Source organism: Serinus canaria, chromosome 20 (genome assembly GCF_022539315.1).
Source record: "Serinus canaria isolate serCan28SL12 chromosome 20, serCan2020, whole genome shotgun sequence".
In the NCBI taxonomy this organism is placed as follows: Eukaryota; Metazoa; Chordata; class Aves; order Passeriformes; family Fringillidae; genus Serinus; species Serinus canaria.
Genome location: NC_066333.1, coordinates 11,706,685 through 11,720,314, shown reverse-complemented (window position 1 = coordinate 11,720,314; position 13,630 = coordinate 11,706,685). Strand labels below are relative to the sequence as shown.

Genomic DNA, 13,630 nt, shown 5'->3' with positions numbered 1-13,630 from the left:
CAGCGGCTGCCGAGGGTCGAGTGGTCCCTCAGCACCCAAGGGGGACAACAGCGGGCGGGGGGCACGGGCGGGGACTCCGGCGGCCGCCCAAGATGGCGGCGCGTCCGCGCAGCCTGAGGAGGAGCGCGGTGTGCGGGTAACTGGGGCGGGCGGGGGGCGGCCGCCGTGGGGACGGCGATGATCGTGCTGGGCCGCGTCTCAGGCGCTCGCTGAAGGCGCTGCCTGCCCGGCCATGGCTCTGAGGGAGCTGAAAGTTTGCCTTCTGGGGGTAAGTGCCGGGCGGCGGGAGAGAGGGTGGGAGCGGAATGTGAGGCTGGCTGGAAAAGCTCTGTGGTGGCGGGGAGCCTCTTGTCAGAGCACCGGGAAGCCTCTGGTGATGGCGGAGAATCCCTGTCAGAGACTGGAATGGTTCTGTGGCGGTGGCGGAAAGCTTCTTTCAGAGCCTGGAGAGCCTCTGCCGGAGCCCGGAGAGGTGCCGAGCGTGGGGCGCTCTCCCCGGGCGCTGCCCGGCCCTCGCCCCGTCCCTCTGAGGGGAGCGGGCGGACGCGCCTTCCCCTCTGCGAGGGAGGCGTCTGCCATGGGTCAATATCGCTCCTTTTCTGCCCTGTTCTCCTTTTTAAAAAATAGAGAGGAAGCATGAATATCCAATGCCTGCTTCCCTTTTCCTCCCAGGCCCTTTCGGGTTTGGAGTCCCCTAAATAAATAGAAGCACCTTAAATCAAACTGGTGGGAGAGAGGGAGGAGCCTGAACTTATATTGTAGGAACGTATGCAGGAAAGTCTTGCAGGTGGTGGAAGGAGGAGACGTGAAGCGAAGCGAAGCAGAAGTTTAAAAATTTGAAGGCTATGAAGCTGCTTGTTGGCTTGGTTGGAGATCCCCACAGTGAACAGGTGGAGGTGTCACCATCGGCATCGAAACCCTCTGTTCAGAGTCGATTTCTGCTTTTAAATGGCCACCTTGCCCTTCAGAGGGAAAGATTATGTGTTTGCGTGCCCTTCGTGTTGTGAAGGTATTTGGGGTAACTACTGTTTGTGTTCGCCTGGCCTGAGAAACCTTTTGTCACAGAGGAAAAGGAGACTAAGCACCCAGGAAAACTTGTCCTTGAATTCCCTGAGCCAGGAACCACATCTGTGTTTATCTTTCTAAGATTGCTCTGATTAATGAGACTGCAAACAATGTAAGATACGGAGCTATGATAATGTGCTTTTTCTCAAGAGGAAAATAGCTTGGTAAGATGAACATAGTTGTACATAGTGTACCCAAATTACTGCAATATTCAGGAGATTTGGGAGAAAAAGCATGAATGGTGTAAAATTTCATTTTCAGTGAAGCAATTCCTCAGGGGTTTATTTCTTAAAGTTTTTATGACTCAGGAAATGTAAAGCAAAAAGTTTATCTTCACGCATCTTAAATAAAATACAATTTCAAATGTCCAGCTTCTACTGAGAAGCATTGTATCACTAAAAGTTTAATTTCACTTCCAAATGGGATTTCTCTATATCTTTTGCTTTTTAACCATGGAGTTGATGGTGCAAAGATACACAATCCAGAATTTTCATGGTTTGTTTCCTCTTCCACCATTTTTAGCACTGTGAAGTTGCATTAGTAACCTGTTTCAGGTGTGTCACAGAAGAAATTTCAAGTCTTTCATTAAGCAGGGTGGGACAGCATTAGTCAGAGGTTGAATGCATGTGTCACACTTGTATAATTTCATGTTCTCCACCAGTCCTCTATCCTGGTAAGCTGTACTCAGTTGCTGTATGTTTTACCAAAAGTGGTCTTTTCCCACTGCTGTTCCATTGGAAGGTGTCCATAGCTTTGTAAAAAAGCCCAAAGTTTGAGTAATAGTAAGTGTAAATGCAGATTTTTGTGGTTCTTCAAAAATAAATCTTAACAATTTTGTTTAGAAGACTAGCTTGTTACAGACCTTTCATTTTCTACTAACTTATTGTAATACCTGAAGTATTTCACAACTTCTCTGAGATTCTCTGCAGGATTGTGTTACTCAGTGCAGTGTACTGCAGGATTTGAGGACAAAAAGAATCCTCTGTCTATAGTAATTATTACCACTTTCAATTGTTTCTGTTCTTTTCTTAGGACACTGGTGTGGGCAAATCAAGTATCGTGTGGAGATTTGTTGAAGATAGCTTTGATCCCAACATCAACCCAACAATAGGGTAAGAAACTAAATGAAGTAAATGTGATTTATGCAAGAATAAAATGAAATTACCTGAATAGATCACTTGGGAGTTCTTCGTGTGTGGCAGCTGAATGTGGTAATAAACATAACTGCAGCCTTAATTAAGCTTGTGAGCTACCTCAGGACACATAGGAGTGTTCTCAGCACTCCTGCAGCTTCCATTTTCATATGTAAGGTCTGGACCCATTTTTGTATTGTTAATCTAAGCTAACAATGAATAAATTACACTTCAGATGCTTCTTATAAAGGAACAGCATGCTTTTCTCATGCACAACCCTTAAATTTAAATTCTAATCATTATGCCACTCCATGGTTTCCAATTCATTTTTTTTAAGACTCAAGTACTCTAAGTCTCCTAGGTTTTTGAGGGTGGTTAACATACTAATTTAGGTAGGTCTCACCATTAATTAGTTAAATTGTTACACATCTGTATGCAATGCACACACAAATCCAACTGATGAAACTGTTTTTGCAGTTGGTCTCATAGGTAAGGGGGATATTTGAAATTTGAGCCTCAGAGTATCAACATATTGATCTCAAATCTTAGAATGGATAGAAGGAAGGGCAAGCATCAGGAATTCTTGGAGTGGTTAGATCTTTTTATTTCTTTTGCTGTTTTGTTTTGTTTTTTTTTTTTTTTAGCTTGGCAGGTGTGTTTTGAGCTGCTTTGATCAGAATCAATTTTTGGCTTAGGGGAGGACAGACTTTGCTTGATGCCAAGAGGTGTGTGGGAGTGTCAGTACAACTTCCTGTCTCAGGTGTGGTGTCACACAGGCTCTGCTACAGCTTCTACCAAAAAAGATCCTGCTGATAAAGATCAGCTGTGTCTCATCCTGTCCTTCTGAAAAATTGGGGTCTCCGTGATCTCTCTTCTTTCTTACACACCCCCCTTTATTTTTTTGAGTATAAATACGGACATTGAACTGCAAAATGGTCTGTAGAAGTGTACTTTTGTTTAAATTTCTCTGTTGACAGAGGTTTATTGACAGTACTGAGATCATTGTAGCTGCTTGAAGTGACAGACTGAAAATCTATCTTTTACCAGCCTTAAAATCATTCACTGCTCTGGGAACGGGTATTTTGGTAATTTGCTATATAAAAGAATCAAAACTTGCCCAGATGTAGGGATTATGTAAAGCTCCAACAAGATACACACTCCAAAAACTTAAAGTAAATTAATTTTTACCTTTTCTTATGCCTTGCTTTTAGTTCCCAATTGAGAATAGTAGGTGGAAAGGACAAAGTAAGGATTATAAGAGCTTTTTGAGCATCTTGCAAAACTAAAGCTGAGAATGTTTTAACTTTATTCCCTGGGTCTTTGAGTTCATGAGATACAATCTTGTTTCCTGTCCTGTTTTCATTCCTCTTAGAATCAGCTGAGCAATCACACTTTGTTGTTGTCAGTGTTCATTGCTCAATTTCTGATATGGGCAGCTGCAGAAGCCTTGTCAGAATTCTGCAGCTTTTCTCCCCTCAGGATGCTGAGGGCAGATTTAACGAGTATATACTTCTAGGTATTGCAGAATATTCATTATAGCATCAAAAAGGAATATCAAACAAATTATAGTGCCTACTTGGCTAGAAGAAGCAGCTGGGAAATTTAATAACAAAACAGACATTATTTCTACTAAAAGTCATCAAGGATAACTCCAGTTCGAAGGGTTTTGTTGACCCAGTTGTCAAAGGATTTTGAGAAGCATTTAGCCTCTTGTCAGGTACCACTGGGGATGGTTTAGTTGTGATGTGAATTACAGAAACACAACTTTTCAGTTCAGATTGACTGTACGGGGATGTTTTGGTTTATAGAACCAAGTAAGATAAATTTAGTGAGAATCTATGCTTTAGGAAGCTGTTTCCATATTGACCAGAGAATTCAGATTTGATGCATAATTTGCAGCAGTCTTAAAGGAAGTGAAAGTCTCTGCTGTGCTTTACAAGAGATATCCTATCACTTTGGTTTTCTTCACTCATTGCAGAAATACATCAGCTAATTGATGTTGTTGAAATGCAGTTAGGCTCACTTTTATTGGAATGTGAACCTTCTTGAAAGCTCATGGTGGTAATGAATGTTCTAAGGATGTATTTATATTCTCAAAAAGCATGAACCGTGTCTTGCTTTTCAGAGCCTCATTTATGACCAAGACTGTACAGTATCAAAATGAGCTGCATAAATTCCTGATTTGGGATACAGCTGGACAGGAGCGGGTAAGTAAAATTAATATTTGTGGAGAAAGTCTGGGCCAGAGCTTGGGTTGTTTTCAACTCTGCCGCTGGAAGTCACAAAGTGATCTGGTTTTACAAACAGGTATTAGAATGCTTCTTTCTGTGCAGATTCCTATCAAGATGTGGGTGCTGTAGATATGTTTTTATTTTTCATTGTTGTCATGATTTAAGTGTAAAGGTAACGAAGATTACCTAAGAGGAGTTTCTGAAACAATAGTCTGGGTTTAGGTTCACCAAAAGGGAATGGTCTTTCCACAGCAAACCAGGCTGGTGTTGAGGGAAGCCAGCAGCTCTCTCTAGTACCATTTCTAGCTGAGTTTTAAACCTTCAACTGCAATATTTGCAGTCAGTGCAGCAACGCAAGAATCAAAGTGAGATGAATTACCATGTTTCATAGTACAAGTAAAGCCTTGATTCTGGAAAAATATACAACTGCTAACACATTCTCTTTGCTTCACTGTTGGGGTTGTAAATGTGAGTAGGATGTAGATTTAGGCTTTCCAAAGCAGAGTTTCAAGCAGCCTTATAGGTGATAACTACTCTTTTATTCTTTTGTAAAGTTTTACTGATCAAATCTGATGGTGTTAGAAGCTGTGTGAGGAATCTCTTTTGAAATTTAAGTTTTAATTTGGTAGTTTGGGGTTTTGATCTCTGCAGCATGCATAGTTCTGAGGGAAGGCAACAAAAGCTTTGAAGAAAATGACTAATCAGATGAAATACCAGATAATTAATTTGAATGATTTTTACTTGGAATTAAAAGAAGACTTTGCTAGGGAACTTGCTTGCTTATGGATTACTAGTAACAGTGGTAGAATTACAGTAGCTGTATTAACAGTGCTTATTCTTGCTGGTTTTTGACTGCAAGTGAACTACTGGCAGCTGCCAATTACTCAAGATGAGTTTATTTAGGATGTGAGGTAACTGTGACTAAGGCTGGCTTATAACTTTAGGATAACAATTGGCGAATACAGCTGTACTGCTTTTCAGGATTGGCTTGAGAAACAGCCCAAACAAAAAAAAAACAAACAAACCAACAAAACAACTCCCCCAATAATAACAAACAAAACAAACACTTTGTAAAGCCTCAGTCATCCCTATCCACAGGCACTTGACCTTTAGGATTCCTGGTGGAGCTGAGTTGCCAGCTTTTTGGCTTGATTACAGCCTTGATGACTAGGAAGTAACTCAAGTGTATTTGTATTGTGATTTAGTGCTGTCAGTTTTGAATGACAATTTATTTCCTTCCAACAGCACCATATAAAGCAAACTGAAGTTGTCAGGGATGTTTCCCAGGAATATGTCCAATGGTATCTATGTTATCAAAAATATCCTGAGCCCTTCCATTCCCAGCAGTCAGTCAGCATTTGCTGTAAATAGTTTGTCTTAAGTGAACATCGTAGCCCATTCTAGAATGTTATTGCTCCAAAGTGATATTCTGAGAGGTAGAGTATGAATTTTTAGAGGTTGGTACTCTTAAATGAAAAGCTTTATAAACATGCCTGCCACTATTTGGCAGGAAACATCCATTACGTTTTAGCATTCCATCCTGTTCACTTTAACTGTGCAAGCAATGGGAGGACCCTGTAATTTGGCTTCAGCACATCTAATCTGAGGAAGCATCTCTGTACATGACCAGCATGTTCCTGGTCTATTTTTGGACTCTCAGAGACACCTCTTTAATTTTCTTCCATAAAGCTTGATATCTTTATGGAATAAAAAAAGGAAAGGTGTCTTACCAGAACTCTGACCCAGGAGCTGTGATACCTGTGGAGTTTATATTCCATATCTGAGAGAAGTCACTTGAGACCCCAATATAACCAAGGAAATCAGTGAAACGTGAGCAGGGATGTTTACTCTGAAATGATTCAGTATCCTCACAAAGGTTCCTTTCTCCAGAGCAGGACAGCATTGTCACTGCTGTCACAAATGGGCTGTACACCTGCCTGGCCCTGAAATCTGTAGCACAGTTTTCTGGTCATGCAACGTATCTGCCAATGAATTATGGAAGGGATTCCCTCTGTGGAATAGATCTGGAATACTAAAAATGTCCACACCATTCTTGGAACTGAAATGTCTCTTCTGGGCTATGATGTGGAATGCATGGAATTCACAGTCCTGGCTTCTTGAGGAGTGCTTGCTGTTTCCCATTTCAAAAGCCCAGCTGCAAGTAGTGCTGCACTGCACTGGGCACCCCTCTGCTCTCAGTGGCTTTGGGGTGGCTGGATAGCCTTGTTCCAGAGCTGGAAATGTGCACCAAGTCATTCACACACCTCATTTACACACATACCTTATTTCTTCTCTCATTTCTTCTACACTAAGTTCAATTGATAGGAGGTCACTTACAGTAATTAGGATTTTTGCCTTCTTACCTAACAGTTTTGAGTTTCCCTGCATAGTTACGTTATGCATAATTACATTAACAATTCTCTCAAAACACAAATTGGAGGCTGGGGGGCAAGCTGAAGTCTTTGGTAAAGTTGCAAAAGGAAAATCCAGTGTTTCTGGTAACATCTGTTTTGTTAATATATTTTATCTGCTGACTGTTCTTAGGTGGAAAAAAGTATCTAAGTGTTAGCAGACAGGAAATGAGAGTAATACAAAATCAGCAAGTGAAAGTTGGTTTATTCCCAATGTAAATAGTGAAATAATCAAAAAGCCAGGTTGCAACCAGTCCAAGTGGTGGTTTACCAAATATGTTTCCCTTTATATTTTAGTACTTAGAAGGAAGAGAGGGATTATGTCCCAATGTGAACTGAATGCCTGCCCATGTTTCCCTTTCCCACTATTAAATATTTTTATATTCTGAACTTTGCATTCAAAATCCTATTTTCAAAACAGAACTTTAGAGCCAAATGTAAATGGTCTGGAATCCTGCTTTATAGCAAGATTTTTATGATTTATTATATTGCTCTCAGTTGAACTGTACTAAGCAAAAGGAAATTGGTATTTTATTAGAAATGAATAAGCCTTTATGAAAAACTGTATCCAATTCATTACTTTTGCCCTGAGTAATAAGATGCACAAAAGCTCTAAATCATAATGCTTACATAAAACCAATACATGCAGTTTACTCTGCACTTTGAAGGAGAGTTCTGGTTGCTAGATTAGTTGTCTTGGCTTTTTTAAAGTTGGCAGAATATCCCACTGTTCTTAAGAATGCTTCATTGATATTTTGATGCAACTTGATTGCATACTTTATCACTTTATTTTAGCACTGGATTCATAAGTTCTGTCCACTCAAAGGCACAGGTCCTGCAAAGCAAATAGACCTGCTGTAAATTTAATTCTGAAAATTGCAAGAAAATTACTGCAGCCTTTTATCTAGCGTGTTCCTTAAAGCTCTGCTTCTAACAGGGCACACAGCTGTGGGCTTTTGCAGTTTTTTGGTTTAAACATGCTTCTAAATTTGAGGGGAAAACTGAAGCAAAATCCTTAAAGCCATAAGTTAGATTCTGAAGAAATCAACATTTCTGGCATTTAAAACTGATGATTGATCCATGGGGCTAGAAGTTGACAGCAGCTTCTGAACGTTTCAGATCAAAATTAATATATGCTAGTTTTCTTAACATTTTTGTCTTAGTCAAAGTTGACCTTGCTTCTCCCTGCATTTTTGCCCTTGTTTGGTGTTTAAAGTCGAGCACATGCATGTTTGTGTAGACAGTCTGCTAAGGGAGAGGTTCTAATCTAGGCAAAATAAGATCAAGTTTGCCTTCCTGCTGTTTGCAGTAGGTGCTGCTGAGCCCCACACGATTTATTGCCGGTCCTTAGGAGAACAATGCCTTCCTGGGAGATTATGTGCTCTACTGCACAGACTAGTTGGGACTGTAAAGGAAAGTTTTTTACTGCTGTGATCTTGGTTTTCCCTTTTTTCAATAGCAATACTAATGATAGTGAGGTTCTGGAGGTCAGTGGAAGATCAGGTTTATGTTTGTTTTCTTCCAGTTTCGTGCTTTAGCCCCAATGTATTACCGAGGGTCAGCAGCAGCCATTATAGTGTATGACATCACAAAAGAGGTAAGAAACTTGATCTTGACCCAGTATTACAATTTCTGGGTTTTTTTATTTGTGTCTTGGGCCAGTTCTGACTCTTAATTTGTTAATTCCTTCTGTCTTCTTTCTTTTTTTTTTTCCCCCCCCCACATTAGGAAACTTTCTCAACGCTAAAGAACTGGGTTAAAGAGCTTCGCCAGCATGGACCTCCCAACATTGTTGTAGCTATTGCAGGAAATAAGTGTGATCTTAATGATGTCAGGTAAATAGTGCTGTCAATTTTAAGGGTTTTCCTTAAGCCCTAGCATTATAAGATTTTAGAGCAACTGAAAGGTATAGAACAATTTAAGCTGTTCTGCTGTAGTGTTGTAGTTTCACATGGGGTTTGAGCTGTTTCCGCTGTCAGAGGACATGGGGTTTGAGCTGCTTCTGCTGTCAGAATATGTGGTTAGTCTGCCCTTGGATGGACTCACCAACTTCCTCCCCTGTGCTGGTGTGAGTACATGTGTGATTGGGCAGTAAATTGGGCTGTGAAATGGATCCAGATTAAAACTAACTCTTTAAAAAAAAAAAAAAAAAGAAAACTGATCCAAGTATATTTATCTTTCTCACACCATGAACACTTGTTGGCATAACGGTGTGGGGATAGCAGAGTTAGGAATGAGTAGTTTACAGGGAGACAGGATTACCTTTTCTGGTGGCAGTGCCAAGTTACACAAACCTAAACTGCCTGTGAAACTATAGTGTAATAGAAGCTGTTTACCTCACTTTACAAGAAGTGCCCCTGTCAGTCTGTAGCACCTCATTTTGTTAGGAAAAATACCAAGCCTGTTGGAAAGCATTGTGCAGGTTTTTCTAACTTGCTTGTTCAGGTGCCTTCCTTCCTTGCTTAAGTATTGGGGTGGAATTGGCTGTGGCCAAAATAGTTGCAGGGAGCGGGAAAAGCTCTTGAGAAACTTTATGAACAGCCAAAATTTCAGGAAGGCATGTACTAAAAACAAAAGAAGGCCTTTTTTATTGATGTCCTGGTTAAGTAAGCCAAAATTCAGAAAGAAGGTGTGTGTAAACTTCTTGGGTTTAGGTTTTGCTGGAAAAGGCACCACAGCTGGTGTCTCAAAGGAGACAGCTGGTTATATGTTTAAAGAACCACTGCAAAGGTTGCTCTCAGTATGGTTTTACAAATTGTTAATACCTAGAAGTTATCTAGTGAGCTCTAATAACTTTCATTAGAAGTAGCATGTCTTTTGAAGGAAATAGATTGTAAAATTATTTAGAGCCGAATTCACATCTCATGTGCTCAGCTGGCATCGTAAGTGTAAACATTGCTCTTCAAGCTAATGAGGAAGATTTCTTGTACTTTAGTCAGAGGCAATATTTGAGTCACTGCTCAAAGTCTATGCTCTTGATATCCTAAAGCCCCTCATTACTGAAGGTAGCCTGTGTTGTAGAAATTGTACATGAAGTGATACAACATAAAGTCCAGACCTCCCTACAGCTACTGGGGTTTGTAATTTTCATTTTGTTTAAGGAAAGATACAAAATCATCGACTTGCCTACTTTGGGGTGCAGAATAACTTGTACATCTCTGTGTGCTCAGTATAAAAATAATTCCTTTTTTATAGCTACATATTCATGCAAAGTAAATGCTGTGCTGATGATTTGTGCAGTGTAGGGAGATACTTTGGTTTTGTAAATAGTCATAAGAAATGCACAGCGTGATTGGAAATAATGCTTTGGATGTATAAAGCTGGTGGGGTGAATAACACACCAGAAGGATTAATTGCAGACCTAAGCTTAGAGCACTGCAGACAAAATCACTGCCGTGTTGTCAGATAGATTAAGGCCTTGGGTAGTTCATGACTGTGCTCATACCTCAAGGCAGGGAGACAGAGTAAGGAATGAGCATCAGCTTTGGCTTCAGGGAGCACTGTGATGCTAAACAGGTAAAATATTCATTATGGGAGACACTTAAAAACTTTATTTGTCCCTTAAGGTTTTGAGTAATGGGTTTTTTTTGCATTCATGAATTTTTCTTTGTTTTTTTTTTTTCCCAGAGAAGTCATGGAAAAAGATGCTAAAGACTATGCAGATTCCATTCATGCAATATTTGTAGAGACAAGTGCGAAAAATGCAATAAACATTAATGAACTCTTTATAGAAATTAGTAAGTATTTAAACAGTTTCATTAGTAAGTATTTAAACAATGCTTTCTTCTGCAAAAAACTTAAGTAGAAATTTGATTTCTGTATTACTCTGGGCTGTTTGGGTGAAAATTTACGGACTTTAGTATAAAGTCATTACAATCTGACATGACTACAAACTGCAAAATGAGCTGCATGAATTTCTGGTCACCTAATGACCTCTAAACATTCCTTCTAGAGGTTTTCAGCATACTGTGATGCTGCTGGATAAATAGCAGGCCGGGTACTCCTGTCAGAAGTCAGTGTCATCTTACCATGTCTCTTATTGAATGTTCCAATTAGTACTTCCAAGGTTATGGAAGAGGAAGGAAATGTCATGAGGACGATCCAGACTTTATACATCTGAGAAAATAAATTAGGTTCTCACTCTTAGTGCTTGTACTAAAGCTAAAAAAATGTATTTTTAAAAATACAAAAATTCATAAATGCCAGACTACTGCATGGGGAATAGCAACCACTGTATGTAAATTTTCCTCAAGTTTGTTTGTAGTACCTTGGGGGTTTTTTAAATTAAATTGCAAATCTTTTCTGTCCCATTTGTGGTGAGGACAACAATGATACTTTTTATATGTGTGAATAAAAAGCAGACAGTATTCCAAAGTGAATTCTGCGCAATATTATTTGGAGGATATGTGTCAAGTAGCAGCACCAATGTGCAGGTGTGTCAGCCTGTTTGTGATAACAGTATTAACTACAGAAACATCAGACTTAAGGAAAAAAATAGTCTATAGAAGCAGCTATTGAAGCTGATGTAAAAACTATGTGCTGTAGATTAGCTTCCTGATTTATTGACTTAATAGTTGCTCTCTAAAATTGATCTTGAATAAATTATGGGGGAAAAAGTCATAAATCCTCCTCAGAAGAGAATGCTCAACCAGGAACAGTCCATTTTAAAGACTGATGAGATGAGTAAAGCAGCTCTCTCTACAAGCACTCCTTTGTTAAGCCTGATGCAGGTAATCTGTGGAAATCCAGGTCAAGATGGTTGTTCTCAAGCTATTCCAGATGGTATTGCATCTTGCAAAGTATTCTCCAAGTGCTTTTACAGCTTAGCTGTCCAGGTCTGGATGAATCTGAAGTGTAAACTGCTGCTAAATTGACTTCAAACTGCCTCTGCTGTCCTTTTGTGCAGCTGTCCCTCTAACAGACATAACACAGACGGTTGCTGCCATCCTGCTGGGCAGGAATGTCATCCCTAGTGACCTACAGCTAATTGAAGGCACATTTTTGTATACAGAGCATACCCCGGATGCTTAGAATTAGTTTCAAGTCTAACATTTCCTATATATTTCTTTTTCCTGCCTCCTTGTAGGTCGCAGAATTCCATCCACTGACACCAACCCCGCATCTAGTGGGAAGGGCTTCAAACTTCGACGACAGCCATCGGTGACAAAGCGCAGCTGCTGTTGACTGACCCTTTAGAAAGTCAAACTTTATACAGTAGGTGGTCTTGGAAGTTAATAGTTGACATTGGGTTTATATATCAGTCTTAGATCTTTATCTGCTGGTGTTCATACACCTGGGGTCCCCAAGAAGGGACCGGCTCATCGGACACCTGTGCGCCCGCAGAAAAGACTGCAGTGGTCAGGGCAGCCTGCTGGCTCCCATGGCGTGCAGTGTCTCTTGCATTCTAAGGGAATCCATCTTCACTTCTTTGGCCTTGCTTGATCGGAAGGTGACTACGTGGATGGTAGAACTGAAATGTTTTCATAGTTTTGTAAACAAGGTTTTGGGAGGGTTTTGTAAAAAGGGAAATGAGCACTTTTGTGGGAGATTGGGTTAGGAGGAGTCTGGAAGTTAGATGTCATTTCTTCCTTTTCTTCAGTGAGCCTTATTTTAAATTTTGGTGTAGCTACTCCAAAGTATGATGGGACAGTTGATGTGAGACGGCTACAGAATAAGCAACTGAAGACAAATAGTAGGCAAATCAGTCCATCCAGTCCCCAAATCCCATTTGCACTTTTTATTTAAGGATGATCTGCACTGGGGGTGGGGACACAAGCAACAGATGTTAAACCACAGACAATCTTCTTTTTCATGCTGACTGTAATCACTTTAAGGCAAACTGGTATGCTTATAGGCATCTTTTTGTTGTTACAAGTTTTTTTAATATTAAGATATTGGTTAAAGAAAATTACTTGTAGATCTGACTAAATGAAATGGTTACTGACTAAAAAGAGATGCTGTAAACAGATGCTGCCAGTGGTTCTGATAAGACCTACAAGGTTTTGGGGAAAGCTTTTAATTGCTTGGCATGTGTAAAGTGTTCATATTATATTTATGAGACCAGTGTTTAAAGTGTTATAAATTATGTAAAAACAGTAAAAAATAATAGAGTCTTCTACACTCCTTCCATTCCACACCTAGGGATAAACTCTTGGGGAATCTCCATCAGGGTTTTTTTCCTGCATTTTAGGTATTGTCACTGTGAGTTCATCCAGAGGCAGATGAAATTATTTCTCTTTCAATGACATTTGAAAGGGCCAATGGAACATCCTGTTGGGGCAGCACGAGGTCTGTCTGTTGAACAAGCTTTCATCTGGGGTGCACCCAGTCTTTCCTATTTTGGGCACAAAAATACACATAGGAAGTAACCTTAAGACATGTGGTAATGTAGATCATTACCTCTTGGTTCCTGGGGGTTTTTCATCTGTGAGGGTTTTTAGCAAATCGGTGTTTAGCTTATTCTGTATGGGTTTTACTAGGCTTTCAATTAAACTATAGGTTGACCATACCTGTTTGTGCTATTTTATTTATTTTTACTTTTTGTTTCTTACCAGCACTAGTGAGAAACTTTTATACTTTTGAAGAAAAAGAGCTTAATAGACTTGAGTATATACTAAAATATGCTGGTTAGCTATAGTATCCAACTGAGCTCATGATGATGCTTATTCTTTTTTTTTTAATCTGGTTTTCTATCATCTCAAGTATTTTCTCTGAAGGAAATTGTAAGAAATGAAGGGACTTGTACTTCACATTCATTTGTGTTACTGAAAATTTTTGGAGAGCTGGATCA

At 39.8% G+C, this 13,630-nt stretch overlaps 1 protein-coding gene across 1 annotated transcript; it reads left to right on the top strand.

Moving 5' to 3' along the window:
- Positions 1 to 132: 132 nt before the first annotated feature.
- Positions 133 to 13,348, top strand: RAB22A (RAB22A, member RAS oncogene family). The gene is made up of 7 exons (XM_009093139.4): positions 133 to 268; positions 2,098 to 2,177; positions 4,324 to 4,405; positions 8,366 to 8,437; positions 8,569 to 8,675; positions 10,468 to 10,577; positions 11,927 to 13,348. Exons 1-7 carry the CDS (start codon positions 233 to 235, stop codon positions 12,022 to 12,024), a joined length of 585 nt encoding a protein of 194 aa, XP_009091387.1. The 5' UTR covers positions 133 to 232; the 3' UTR covers positions 12,025 to 13,348.
- The last annotated feature ends 282 nt before the right edge of the window (positions 13,349 to 13,630 follow it).